Genomic DNA, 14,120 nt, shown 5'->3' with positions numbered 1-14,120 from the left:
TCTCTTTCGTCCCTTCGAGGGTCATAACATAGGCTCTTCAAAGTAGATAGGATAAGGCGATTGTGACAGCTGTCAGGTCGCGACTGACGGACCCAAGGTCGAAATCTATCGACTCGGGGCTGGATGCATTACGACGACATACTACAATCAGGCAACGGTCTCAATTTTTCTGCGGTGACTTGGCGCATTCGAATGTTTCTAAGGTATGCAATCCTCGTTACCAAACGGATCCAGTCCGTAAATCAGGATGAACATTCCCAGAAAATGGAGAGAACGTGCAGAATTTTCATTGACACAGACTAATATCGAGTGTGGTGTTCATATTCATACCCAAAGTTTCAACGACGACACTACACACACGGAGGTAAATATGTGTGATGCTGTCTACTTGAAGTAGAGATAGCACAAAGATGAGAGCGGGGACGACTCAGATGCGATGCTTGATTTATATAAAGCTGGCCGTGAGTTGCAAAGTGAAGTCTATACAAATGTTGGGTGTGAGGTTGAGAGTGAATGTACATGTGAGGGGATGAGTGAAAGTGAGAGTAAAGGTAGGAATGGAATGAGGAATGAAACGAAGAGTGAACTGAGAAGTGAATGTAAGAGTGAACTAAGAAGTGAATGTATTCGTGATGTGCTCGGTTAGGAAGGGAGGAGTCTGGAGGTTACGCGTCCGGTCTTGGATTCATATGTCAAGATGGGGGTATCTATATAAACATCTCCGAATAAAACCGTCGAGAGAATCATCTTCGTGTTGTTAATTTCTGCGATTCAGAAAGGTTCCGCCGAAGTGATCAATTCCTGATCTGTCCCCATCCACCTTTTGGAATGCGTGGGCTACTTCAGAATAAACCGTAGAATGCCAGATCGTCTTGAAAGATAAGGTATTGCCGGGAGTAAAGTAGATCCGCGACACCATCTCGAACTCCGTTTACTGCAGCAACAGCTGCATTTATGTAGAAGCCTGCAGCGTGAGGATCTGCGCCTGAGTCCAAGAGCAACTCGACTATGCTGACGTGGCCATGGAAGGCGGCTGCTTGAATGACCGTACCATAACAGTCTCCTTCAAGGTTGACATCAGCTCCGGCGCTGATCAGCTCTTTGACCACACTGACGTGCCCTTTCATTGCAGCTGCATGGAGGGCATTGCCCTTTCCGTCATTCGCATTGATCGAGGCGCCGCGATCGATCAACATACGAACAGTAGTCTCGTGACCATTGAGCGATGCACTCCTCAAAGGCGGTCCAAGTGGGCCAGCGACTTCGATCCCAAGTCCTGCGTCTAGAAGGAATTCCACCACTTTCTCGTGGCCATGCGCAGCGGCGATAGCAACACTGTCACTTGGCAATACTCTGCATGCCTGCGTCGCATTTCGAAGTAGGAAGCGAAGGCCACTGATCTTCTCTTGAACGATAGCTTTGGTCGCCCTGTTCTGGCTGGAGGCTTGGGTGTGCCGAATGGTGAGGTCTCTTGCAGCAGCTTGATGGCGAACAGAAACCCGGCTTGGGCTGCTCCGTTGAGTATGGAGTTGTGCATGCCTTGGTCTGAGATGCTGAATCCACTGCTCAGTAACAGGAGAGCTATGTGCTCTTGATCGCCTTTGAAGGCAGCATCGAAAGCAGATGTGTACGTTTCCCCAGTGTACGGGTTCGCACCGCTGTACAAGAGCAACTCCACTGTCGCATCATAGCCATGAAAGCATGCCGCGTGCAGAGGACTTCCATGCGAACCACATTCGACGTCTACCTGCGCGCCCTTATCGAGCAAGAATTGGACGAGACGTTCATTGGACGACCGGCAGGCGAGATAGAGCGCCGTATGCCCAGCATCGTTGCGTTCATTCCAGTTAAAGCCTGTTGGCCATTTATGGTGCGAGATGATGAAGTCGATGCCGAAGATGCTCAAGGCGAAGATGGGGCAGCCACGCTGGTTGAACGCAGCTTGAAGGAAAGCCTTGTGTCGTTGATGTCTCGGAAGTGATTCTACTATGCTATGCATAGCTTCGAGCCACATCGAGAACATCAAGCCTACCTCGTCTTGGTCGAACACGAAGCACTCTGCTTGGTTGGCAAGAGCTTCATCGGCACTTTGAAGACTTGCTTGCTGTAGTTGATGGAGCCAACATATGGCCGCATAGCGGTATGAAGCATCATAATAGGCTGGACCGGTAGTAACATACCCGTAGTCTGGGGGACCTGCATCACAGATGGTGAGACAGTTCGAGGCCAGCATGCCGTGTCCAGATACTGGGTCAAACTCTGGCTGAGTCTTCAAGAAGTCTTGAATAGACTGGTGGCTGAAGTGAAAAGTCTTTGGGCCGGCTGTCGTGTCGTCGAAGTCCACCAGGTTCATGGAAAGTCGAACGAGGTCTGACGGTGTCAGTGGGGGGGCATCCAAACTCCGACTAAGCAAAACCACGAAGCTGTCGGCTATCAATGGCTCCTGGCCGTATAACAGCCAAGCAAAGATGGACATCGCAATTTTGCATGCGGCCGATCCAGACTCCTTGATGCGTTGGAACGCAGTCGCATAGAGTTCATCGAGTGTCGTGGTGGATGATTGGGACATGGCAGTGAGCAGATCTTGTTCATGAGCAAGTCGGCAGAAGTTGGCGATTTGCATCTTCACCCACATGAACATCTCGCCCGCTCCCGCTAAGAGATTTAAAACAACGCGGTCTTGCAAGTCAGCGCCGCAGTGCCCTTTGAGTAGCCTCTTCTCCGTAACCACGGTCGCCACGCTCATGCGGGTGTAGCGCTCCACGTCAGCACCGTTTTCGCGTCGAGAGACTCGCAACAGCGTTGGTCGATCAAGCATTTCAAATATCGAAGAGTCGTCTCTCGTGCTTACGAAGATCTTGACCACATTCGCGGATTTTCGAACAATCTCATTCAACGTCTCAATCATAGCGTAGCGCATTTCCGAAGGAATCTCTTCGAGAGCGTCAATCACAATGGTGGCCGGATTGCCGTCAAGAGCTTCCAGGATCATAGCCAGGCATTCAGAATCACTCAGCGGAAGCACGTCCAATGGGGAGCCATCGATCTTGGCCTGAGCCTGCCGGCGTTGGTAGCAGGACAGGATTGAAGATTGCACTGAATGCTGGGGTGTGATTGAGGTCATCAGTTGTCGCACTATGCTTCGGTACACGTCCACCGGGCTGCGCCTTGCCTGCTCTGATTCCGAGTCCGCACAATAGAAGTAGGCTACCGGTGCCGCTTGCGTATGGGTTGCCCTCTGGTTCAAAAAAGCATCGATCACGACTGAGCAGAGATTCGTCTTGCCGCAGCCACGTATCCCACGTAGAACTAGTATCGAACTCGAGCTCGTGGACTTCCAGGAGCTATAGGTCGGATGTTGCAGAATCCACTCGCCTGAGTCTGACATTCTTGTTCGCCGGACAGTCTCGTGAGTGCGCATAAAAGGCACTGGGGAAACCCAAGCCAAGAGCTCGAAGAAATGTGCTTCTTCCACCTCCTTCTCGGAGACAGTTGCCAAATCGCAAAGCCTGACGAGGCTGCTTTCCATGGCTACAGCTCTTGCTGTATCATTCAGTGAAGCAAACTTCAGGACCTCGCCTTCTTTCGCATGTATCTTCTTGCGAAGCTCTTCATCCATCGTCCTGAACGGCGCTTTTAGCACGCGTTTCCCGGTGGACTCCTTGAAGTATCGAATATGGGAAGCCAGGGATTCCAAAGTCACTGCATAAAGCTCAGCAAGTGCAGCTTCGATATTTGGGGCGAGTGCAGAGGTTTTAGCCAAGTGGACCTTCTCGAACTCCTTGAAGCGCGCGAGTATCCTCGTTATCAACTCGAGATCTTCCACAATCCCCGCGTGCACTTCTGCGTCGTTAATACTGGACTGTAGCAGGAATCTAACAGCAGCCCAAGGTAACGATGCATGCGTGGGGTCGAACTGCACTGCGACATCGCCGACATCTCTGAATCGCTTCGTCCAGGCCGAGACTTTCTCTAGGACATCTCGAATAACGATCTCTTCGCCGCCAGGTCTGATCTTGACTTTCCATCGCCGTTTGTAAGATAGCTGACGTTTTTCTTCCACGGTCTGCAGAACGGCGGAGACGATGTCGTTCCTGCCGCTCCTTACGAGATTCAGCGTTGCTTTGATATCAGGGCTTAGCTGAGAGATGGCCTGTTGCCAGAGATCTGGGGCGGGGACACCTGCTGCAGCCATATTGATGGAACTCGCTGGGTAGCAGGAGATTTTAAACACGAAGCTGTGGTTAGCAGACGAAGCAGTATTGACATCTCAACGACGCCCTGGACTGCGGGACAGATGAGCTGGACACTCAATAGTATGAAACGCGACCGGTGAGCGCAGCCCCATCGGTTTTGAGGCTGTGATTTTGTGTCACCCAAAGATGCTGCTGTGCTCAACACATTTTGAGATCTCTCGCAGCAGTCACCCAGCTGTGTGCAGCTAGAGCCTTCCGACTTTCCCATTCAAAGAGCAGGAGCTATCACGACCAAGGAATCGGTCCAGCTGACAACATGCATCGCAAGCCTGCGAGAGCGCACCAGCACTCCGTCGACGTGGCCATACATGCGCTCTTAGGTTCAAATAAAAGTAGGGTGTCTTGGAGCATCGAGAATGTTGAAGGAAGGGGAAGAAAGCAGAACGGCGAAGCAAGTGCAGTCGACATAGCGGGATCTCCCGCTCTCTAGCACGAACTTTAATAATTGCAATATGGCTTGGGTCGCTTAGTCTTCGTGGCATACATAGGCCTTTTCGACGATAGCGACAGAGCCCTTAAGATGGCCCTAGTTACGGGGAGCAGACCGCTCAACACGAGGCTGAGCTGACGTGAAGAAGAGGGTGAGTACGCAGAAGACAGCAAATGCAATTCGCTCGCTAAGATCAGTACATAAATGTCCATGCTTACACGAATCAAAACTTTGTACTTCCCTCGTGCTCAATGCTGTGATATCCAACCGTTCATGTCGTTCAATGTTCGTTCCGTCTCTTTCCTTGTCGTTCGTTGTCAGTCATCCCTTCCGCTATGGCAGTCCCAAAGTCGTTCGTTGTAGGTGGCCGAGGCATCGAACCATTCCAGTAACAGTCTTTCAAGTTGTCTCCACAAAGCTCTCCTCAGCCTTGCAGCCTTATCCAAGTATACCATCCTCTTACTTCCCAGCCAACCACCCCAACTTCGACAGCCGAATCCTAGGTACAATGCCCACAAGCGTAACAACGCTCGCAACAACCACAGCCCACAACTGAATCTCCAACACATTCACATTGAACGTGGTATACGTCGCCGCACAGATCGTCGCCAGCATCACCAGGAGGGTAAGGTAGCCCCACACACGGTGGTACTTGTACAGAGCCTTCGCATTTTCCTCGCCTCCATACAGCGCTGGCGTGAAGTACTGCGTGACACCCACGAACGCCTGCAGCAGGACAAGGATGTATGTGACGAGACCGAGGATCGCGTGCGGGGATTCGAAGTGGATGCCGCCGTGGTCGAATTTGTTGTACTCGATGACGACGAGGCCGGCGATGGCGGAGAGGAGGGCGACGTCGTTGAGGGCGGCGTGCACGTAGGTGCCTTGTTTCTTTTGCTTGCGGGTGTGGGTGGGCTGGACGATGAGGATGCCTTGGATAAAGAAGAGGAAGGCGGCGGAGTTGAGGAGCTATGGCGTGTCAGCGATGCGGTTCGCAGAATGAGCCTTGACTTAGTTGTTGGGGACTCACAGGATGGGCGGAGAAGAGCATTAGGTCATTCGAGAAGACTGCTCCCCAGACGATTGCTGCGATCTGTATGGCGTGTCAGCTTGGCAGTGGTATGCTTTCAAGAGAATGTCCATACAATCCATGCTCCAGCCTGTGCAATCACACCAGTGCCTGCAACAAGTATCAGCAACGCTATCCCACCGCCTCAGCTCGCATCTACCACTGCTCACCCAAAATGAAGTTGTAGTACAGCGGCTTGCCCTCCGGCAAACTCGCATCTCCTCTCCCACCAAGCAAAGGCTCCTCCTCACTCGTCCCCGGGACACGCTGCTCTTCCTCGTTCGACATGTTGCCAACCTCTTTCTAATGACAACAATCCAAGATCTTTCCTCTCGTCTTGGTGTAAAGTTCAGCAAGTCCGATCAGATAGCCAACATCAGATAAAGGCGAAGACAGACCGCCAGGTGAGTTCAAGAAGCAACGAAACAAGGACAAGCAAAGTAGGTGTAATAGACCCCAAGCTTATTAGGTACTCACAGGACGGGACGTTCCCACAGATTTATCATCACACTGGCCCTGCCCGATGTGCTGGAGGAAGCGGGGCTTTCCCTCATCCCAACTTCGTTGCTTGCTCCTCTCGATGCTCGACGACGTCGTCGACATGCTTCCCATCGCACCATCCGTTTGGGCGGTAGCGTCATGAACAGCTAGCTGTTGACCTATCAGATGCGTTGGATTCATCATCCCCGGGGTGTTTGCTGACTGGGATCGGGGAAGTCGGATGCCGACTCGGCGATCTTGTGTTGTGTGAATGTGGGTTAATTAGGTGTCAATCAATTTTCAATCAAATGTTCAACGATGGGTATACTCGACAACACTCCATTCTATCACTTCCCTATTCTACTTGTATACGACGTCTATCCAATCTAAAACCCCTTTCCAACCATCACCGTCTCCCCACCACCCCCATACCACAAACTCCCCTTCCGAAACTCCAACCCCTTCTCCCGCCCAACAACCCACTCGCCTCCATCCCGAATCGCCCTATCTCCCTCCTTCGGCCAAAACTCCCGCAACCACTCGTTGATCTCCTCGATCCTCTCCACCAGCTTCTTCACTTTCTGACCGTCAACCTTCCCATCATGACCCTCCAAGTCCGCTGTCTGGATGAAACGCCCGATCGTGAGATGTGCTGTAGGAATTACGTATCGACTGGCGACTTTGACGCCTGTGTTGCTCGCTAGAGTGAAGAGGTCCCTGCGGAGGTGGTGGTATGTGTATTTGTCTTCCTCCTCGCTGCGGCCTGGCTCTGCGTCTGCGGGTAGCCAGGAGAGAGCGAGGGCCTGGGCGTCAAAGCTGACCATGGGCTTCACGAGTCGTGATCGATGGTTGAGGGTGTAGTTCGTGACTGTCTCCGCGTGGGGCAATATCTGGTTCACCAGGGCATCGATCTCCGGTGCCGTAAGACTGTGTGTGATCTCAAGAGCCGTCATGTGTAGACTGTTCTGAGGCATGGTCCAGAGGTTTGGCACGACCTCCTTGAGACGGCTTTGGACTTCTGCAATGAGGCTCTTGACCTGGCTCGTTGGCCTCGCCCAGAAGACGAGGCAGTGACGAGGATCCTTGTAATCTGGATACTGCTTGGGGTTCTCCAATTTCGCAAGAATCTCGTCAAGGGTCACTCCAGGGAAGTCGGGCGACAAGAGCTTGTCTTTTTGTTGAGCATTGCGGTTGGTACGGTGTGTGTCGTATCTTGCTTGGATCTTAGCCTGGAAAGATGTCAGCTATACCATTCCTTGGTATCATTGTACAACTGACCGGCTCATTATCGCAAGACTCAATCAAATCATGATACGGATTGTCAGTCTTGACTCCGTTCCCTGTCGAGCCAGAGAGGTCCTCAAAGGTGTAGTATGCGGCCATCTTGACTTCTCAGCTCAAGGTCCTCAACGAGTACGTTAGCACTGCACTTGCAATGATCCTCTGCTCTCTTCGAAGACCCCTCATCGTGAGTCAAAGAGCAATGTCGGATCCGAGAGATCCAGGATGCCCACACCGACTGCCCCGGCTCCACCCTCCAGTGTGGTATTTGTGCAACTGCAACTGAACAGTCATCCAGGTGCTCGTGGTAGGCTTACCTGAGTGCCAAGCTGTTGCCGTGAGGAAGATGGTGTTGAGCGTAGAGAAAACAAAAATGGTGCCCCCACCGTTCGTGTTGAAGACAAGCAGCACTTTGGCTTAAACGGCTGGCGCGAACTGAAACATGGCTTGCAGTTGTGGAGGGGGCAGAGAAAGTGAAAGTGTGAGATCATACTTTGCGTTCAAGGCCTTGATGAAAATGTACCGCCTCTCAGTACATGCACTACGATCAGGATGACGAGAAAACGCCCAAAGCAACAGCACGCCGTAACAACCCCGTGATACCACTCGTAGGCCGGCCTGGAGCACTCCTTCTTTTCGTGCCCGTCCTTGGCCTCCGCCGTATGCGCATGCATCATAGCATCTATCACTAAGGAAGAAGCATCTATTGAGCGGCTGGCTCGTCCTCGCCGACCAAGGCCTGTCTCTTGGCCTGGACACGCTCCTGTCTCCGCTCGCGGGCAGCCTTGGTCTTCGCACGCTTGGCGTCCATCTCTGCCTTCAGTCTCTCCTCACGCTGCTTCTCGGCCTTGGCCTTGTGGATCTGTAGGAATTATGTAAGTATGTTGAACGTGCGGCAAGTCATGTGATGTCATGGTGACTGATGGAGTACTTACGTGCTCAACAAGGGCACGCTTGTGCTTGAAGGTGTTACCCTTGCTCAGGTGGTAGAGCTCGTGGTAGAGGTGCTTGTCGATCTTGCCAGCGGCGCGGTACTTGACGAGCAGGCGGCGGAGGACACGCAGACGACGCATCCACATGACCTGACTGTATCCAACGTATCAGCATATCGTTTCGGAATGAACGCCGTTGCCATCTCCATCGCATCTCCTCGCCAGTATAACATTTCTCTCCCACTTCCCACCCATCCAAATCCGCCTCTTCCGTTCAAAGCACAAGTGCACACTTACGTTGGCATTCTCGCATCAGCGGTACCCTTTCTCTTACCGAAACCACGGTGACGTCCAATGCGGCGAGCAGCGGTCAACTCCCTGGCGCGGGCACGCGAGTGCATGGTGACGGGCTTGCGGATAATGAGGCCATCGGCAATGAGCTTGCGGATGGTCTGGCGGGAGTTGGCGTTGGAGATCTCGTTGACCTCGTTGGGGTCGAGCCAGATCTTGCGCTTGCCGCAGTCGGCGACAGAGGCCGCGAGGCGCTTCTGGGTGCGGAGGTTGACCCTACAGTCACGCAGTGGTTAGCGATTGTCGTGTGTGTAGGCGTGCACACGTCGGTGAGGGGTTCGGGGAGCCCTCGAGGTGTTTCGAGAGGTCGTGGAAACGCCATATGCGCAGTCGAAGGGGTTCTCTGGGGTGTCACATACATCTTGTCGGTTTTGGGCGATGGTCGTGAGTGGTTGCGATACAGCGGTCGCTGGGCGGAAAGGTCGTCGTTCGGGCTGGCTTCAATCAAAATCGGTGGCCTGCCAAGAATCCCCTCAAATGTGCGCTAAACTTATGACAGCTTAGCGTTCACGTGATCTCGACTTCACGTCTTCAAAATTCTTGAAGTGATGAAGTACAGCCTTTCTAATATGAGGTCTGATAAAAGAATATTTCAGGTTGGCTTTGGCAATTATTGTCATTCGAAATACTCATACCACGTCCACTGGTTTGCTCTTTGCAGACCGAAATTTCGATGATTCAAAACGACTCACTTCGCACACGTGATGTGGACGAACAAGGACGATGACTCAACTACTCTCTTACCTGGGTACTAGCTGTCTACCTAATCTGTGGCGGAGGATGAAGCACCTTCTGCCTCTCAAACATCCTCTCAAGAACCACCATCCACCTCCTCGGCCGATCCCCAAGATCTCGTCCAGGATTCTTGAAAAGCTTGCCCATGACCTCCCTCAACTTGGTTCTCAAAGTCTTCAAGACAATCATTGTCCTCCAATCACGGACCTTGAGTCTCAGACGGTTTCCGTCAATGATGATGACGCCTGCGTACATGTGGAATGCCGCTTCTCCACTCAATAAAAGTAGGGGTATCTCCTGAACCGGGGATGTCTCCTGCGCATTGGTGAAGCGAGAAGAACTCTGCATGATGCTGTAGAATGACAGGTATTTGACGTCGGGTGACAACGAGTACTTGTTGACGGATGTTGGATGCAGACCAAGAGATTGATTGTTGGCGATGTTACGCCAGCCTTTGCCGTCTTGCTTGATGATCTTGGGGTAGAAAGACCATGCGATGACCGACGTTGCGACTGTGTCGTTATCGTCGGCCTTGGCATACTGTGATGGAAGAGCGACAAAGTTCCGATGCCTCTGATTGTAACGCATTCGTGAAAGGGCTGTCTTTTCTTCAGGGCCGAGGTGAACGAAGCCAGCATCGACAAGGGATGAGAGTAGCTGGGCTTTGAGATCCTCAATGTTGCCGAGATTCTGCGGGCTCAGGAAGTTCTTGTTGCAGAATGGATATTCCGACAACCCAGGTGTCGTGCATACCTTACGCCAAGCGCAGTAAGCATTGTAGACAGTCAGCAGATCGGAGTCTCCTCGCTTGAACCCCAGTCGCACCGTATCTGCCTGTTTCTTCGCGTGCATAGGGTTCAGAAATGGTGACTTCGAAGAGAGCGTTGCCGCTGCAGTGAGTACAAAGTCTAGGCAGCCAAAGTTGCTTCCAAGCAAGATCAACTTTCCCAGCTGCGCATCAAGAGGCAGTTTTGCCAACTGGTTGCCCAAAGAAGTCAACTCTTCCTTCTCCGTCAAAGCACCAACTTCTACAAGAGCGTCGATAGCTCGTCGAATGTTGCGAGCTGAAGGCGGGTCCAGTGCTTCCGAGAGGGCCTGCTCAATGTTCCCAAGCTTGCAAATCTTGACTCTCATGACGAGATCTTGTAGCGACAACCTCAGCATCTCTGGCGTCTGCTGTTCAACCATGAGATGGTCATGTCGGTGTTTCGTGAAAAGGTGGAAGCACAAGCCCTCTTGCACACGCCCAGCACGCCCTCGGCGCTGCTTTGCATTCGCTCTTGCAACGAAGCTCTGGATGAGTCGTGACATTTGCCGCCTCTCATCGAATCGCATCTCTTTGTGTTTGCCGGTGTCGATGACGCATGTCACATCTGGTATTGTGATACCCGTCTCGGCAATGTTCGTGGCAAGTACAATCTTGCGCACGCCCGGAGGTGGTATCTCAAAAGCTGCTTGTTGATCTTCGCTGGAGAATGTTGAGTGAAGCGGGTGCAATTGCCATCCTTTCTGGAATTTTGGGTGGCCAGCGATCATATCATTGAGTTGACGGATTTCTGCGATGCCAGGCAAGAAGATCAAGATGGCCTTGCCGAAGTCTTTGAGCTGGGGCTGGGTGGCGACTTTGTCGAGCAGTTTCACGATCAGACTGTAATCAATGCGGTATTCGTCGTAGTTCAACAGTGTGTTCTGCGTCTTCTTGTTGTAACCTTGCAATTGTTGCTGGCCGGTGTTTGACAGCTGGGATTCGTCTTCTGCACTATCCTCGTCAACCGCATTTTGCGATGCATCTTCATTCGTGTGGCCCGTAAGCTCGATTGCGTCTTCGAGGAATTTTGCGGTGACCGGGAACGTCCGTCCTGGCACATTGATGATTGGCGCTCCCTGAAGATATTGTGAAAAGCGTTGTGCGTCGACTGTTGCGCTCATCAAAACCACCTTCAAGTCAGGTCGGCTATGCATGAGCGATTTCAATACGATGAGCAAGAAGTCGGTATCAATGCTTCTCTCGTGGACCTCGTCAATGACCAGGTGAGTGATGTCGCTTAGGCCGTCGCTGTTCTCCAACATTCGCAAGACAATGCCAACGGTGGCATACACGAGCCGCGTCTGGGCAACTGTTTGAGACTCCAAGCGGATGGCGTATCCAACAAGAGAGCGACTGGTACCAACATCGCCCTTTCTCTCGCCCATCTCCTCGCTCACTCTTTGCGCTAGGGAGATGGCTGAGATTCTTCGAGGCTCAGTGCAGTAGATTTTACATTGTCGGCCATTCGATAGCTCATGCTCCAATATAAACGCCGGTAATTGCGTCGACTTGCCGCAGCCGGTCTCGCCGCAAAGGATGGTGACTTGGTTTCTCTGGATGGTGTCTAATGCAGCAGCCCGGAAGTGAAACATTGGCAAGTTCATTCGAGCAACAAGCATATGCTGATAGCTCGGACTCGCAACCTTCTGTAGCCACGTCTGCTGTAGTTCCTCGGAGAAATTGACGCCGCCTGGTTTAGGCGTGCCTGTTCGCGAGACTGGTGTGGCAGCCCCACTGGCACCATCGAGGCGTCTGCGACTGCTGATATTGAACACGACCTCGTCGTCGTCATCGTCATCGGAATTGCGGTTTGCCTCAACAAGCTGTCTCACTTCCTTGACCACGGTACCATCCACAGCGAGTAAATGTCCTTGCTTCATACGAGCACACTCATCCCAGAGGTCGCGAAAAGTTGGTGGCAGCCTGAGATGCGCTTTTTCTTCCTTCGGTGACCCAGAGAAGATCAGAAAGAGGGCGACTGTGGCGACGAAGGCTTCACTTTGAGCGACGTCTGGCGTCGCCATTGTGGTGGCGGTAACCGTCAGGCTACTAGCTTTTTGGGTGACGGAAACAGCTTGTAGATAGTCGCTTTCGATCGGCTCTTGTTCTTTGGACCACTGCACGGAGACTGAGTGGCGGCATGCGTAAGTGGTTGGCGATACCATCTTGTATTGTAGCTTGCAACGTGAATCTCGGGCCTTGCACGCTTCTTCTAGAACACGCTTCGGATTCATGCCGGTGAGTCTGCCGAAATCTCTGATCGTAACGTTGCTGTCTGAAGTGCTAGTACCATCGGCTGCTTGATTGACGCCTGGCAGAGCATCAAACATGCCACTGAGTAAGTCGCCATCTTCAGCGGACTCATTAAGAAGCTCTTGCCCTAGGCGCTCGGCTTTGTCGTTCACGTCATCTTCCTTTTCAATAGGTGTGGATGATCGTACAGAACCGGGTGCGTCGTCGTGTTGTTGAAGCTGTAGCTTTCTCCTCTCCGCGGCATCACGCGCCAGGTCGATCTTCATTCCAGCCCAGTGTGCATCCGCTTGTCGTTTGTCGAAGAGAACATCAGACTCTATTTTCGAGAGCTTTTGTCTCAATCTCTGGACGCTCTTACTCGCAGGCTGCACGGAAGTTCTCGCTGCCTTTGACGCCTTCGATTTGCTTGCACTACCCTGCTCTGCATTGGGGTCGAGTTCATAGAGTTTTGCCCTCGTGCGCAGATGGACAGACAGCAGTTCGTCCGGCTCAAGGTCACTCTCGACATCGCTGACTTCGATCTCATCCTGGTCTGCAGTCTCGAGGTCTTCGTCACTTTTTGATATTGGAGAATCGTGTTTCTTCGCAGTCTGCTCAATGTCGGTAGCTGGTGTCTCCTCTGCGTCGACATTCGTGGAGACCAAGGCCTTCGGCTTCTGATAGTCGTACTCCTCGAGCTCCTCCGGACCACAGTTCAAGGCAAGCCAATCTAGACACTCATCGAGACCCCAGACCGAACTAGAGGGCGATTCTGCTGGTGGATGCGACACAATCCACCCCAGCACCTCGTTCACCCGAGCCGAAGGAAGAGTGAGATCAAAGAGACATTGGCGCAGCTGCCATACCTTTGCTATTAGGTCATCCCCTAAAGGTAGCTTACTCTTCTTGACAGAGTCAAGATCTCGACGTAGGTCATCATGGATCAAATCCAGGATCTGCTGCATCAGCTCGTCAGGGAGCCAGTCCTTCACTGACAGGTAATCGGCCTGGCCTCGAAGCAGCCGCTTGTCGGTCTGCAGTCGAGTGACTTGACGGGTAGCATCCTTCTTCACCTTGGGGCCATGACGCTCTACAAACTGCTGGAGCTCGGAAGCCTCGAGTTGAGCCTCGAATTCTTCCGGCGACAGTTCTTGCAAGCTCTTCGCCTCGGTATTGGGGACTTCCGGTTGAGATTCCTGGGTGACAGTGGGAGTTGTGTTCTTCTCTGCTGGAGTGGCTGTCCCTGAGGAGGCATTTGTCGAGGCGGCTTGGGAGACAGTCTCTGGTTTCGGCTTGGAAGCGACAGAGGTCGTGGCGAAGCCTCTCGCTGGGTTGGCGGCTGGCTTCTTCTTCTTGGCCATACTGATATGAACAGATCGGGGTTGATGAAGATTGATGAGAAAAAAGTCGGGGATTCGATAGTGCTCGCGTGTGACTGCTGTCTTTCGCGCTGCCTGTGACGCCAGCCGACTCGGCTTTTTGTGGGGGAATTTTGGCTCTGAGAACAGCACCGCACGTCGAGAAACACAACACCGCACACTCGGCG

The 14,120-nt window shown here is 52.5% G+C and overlaps 4 protein-coding genes across 4 annotated transcripts; all 4 read right to left on the bottom strand.

Annotated features, from left to right (window-relative positions):
• Positions 1-5,145: 5,145 nt before the first annotated feature.
• On the bottom strand, positions 5,146-6,043 carry M409DRAFT_16156 (uncharacterized protein; the record flags this gene model as incomplete). The annotated part of the gene is made up of 4 exons (XM_033803515.1): positions 5,146-5,655; positions 5,717-5,779; positions 5,832-5,866; positions 5,926-6,043. 4 exons carry the CDS (start codon positions 6,041-6,043, stop codon positions 5,146-5,148), a joined length of 726 nt encoding a protein of 241 aa, XP_033674777.1.
• Positions 6,044-6,621: 578 nt separating this feature from the next.
• On the bottom strand, positions 6,622-7,618 carry M409DRAFT_16155 (uncharacterized protein; the record flags this gene model as incomplete). Its single annotated transcript, XM_033803514.1, has 2 exons — positions 6,622-7,464; positions 7,514-7,618. The coding sequence occupies 2 exons, from the start codon at positions 7,616-7,618 to the stop codon at positions 6,622-6,624; spliced, it is 948 nt and encodes a 315-aa protein (XP_033674776.1).
• A 601-nt stretch (positions 7,619-8,219) lies between these two features.
• M409DRAFT_35159 (uncharacterized protein) lies at positions 8,220-9,011 on the bottom strand (the record flags this gene model as incomplete). Its single annotated transcript, XM_033810352.1, has 3 exons — positions 8,220-8,378; positions 8,452-8,602; positions 8,746-9,011. Coding segments are annotated over 3 exons (576 nt in total), but the record flags the coding sequence as incomplete, so codon positions are not given.
• A 547-nt stretch (positions 9,012-9,558) lies between these two features.
• On the bottom strand, positions 9,559-13,935 carry M409DRAFT_62112 (uncharacterized protein; the record flags this gene model as incomplete). Its single annotated transcript, XM_033815024.1, has 1 exon — positions 9,559-13,935. One exon carries the CDS (start codon positions 13,933-13,935, stop codon positions 9,559-9,561), a length of 4,377 nt encoding a protein of 1,458 aa, XP_033674774.1.
• Between the last annotated feature and the right edge of the window lie 185 nt (positions 13,936-14,120).

Source organism: Zasmidium cellare (genome assembly GCF_010093935.1).
Source record: "Zasmidium cellare ATCC 36951 unplaced genomic scaffold M409scaffold_1, whole genome shotgun sequence".
In the NCBI taxonomy this organism is placed as follows: domain Eukaryota; kingdom Fungi; phylum Ascomycota; class Dothideomycetes; order Mycosphaerellales; family Mycosphaerellaceae; genus Zasmidium; species Zasmidium cellare.
The sequence above is the reverse complement of the archived record's forward strand: the minus strand, read 5'-3'. Positions and strand labels throughout refer to the sequence as shown.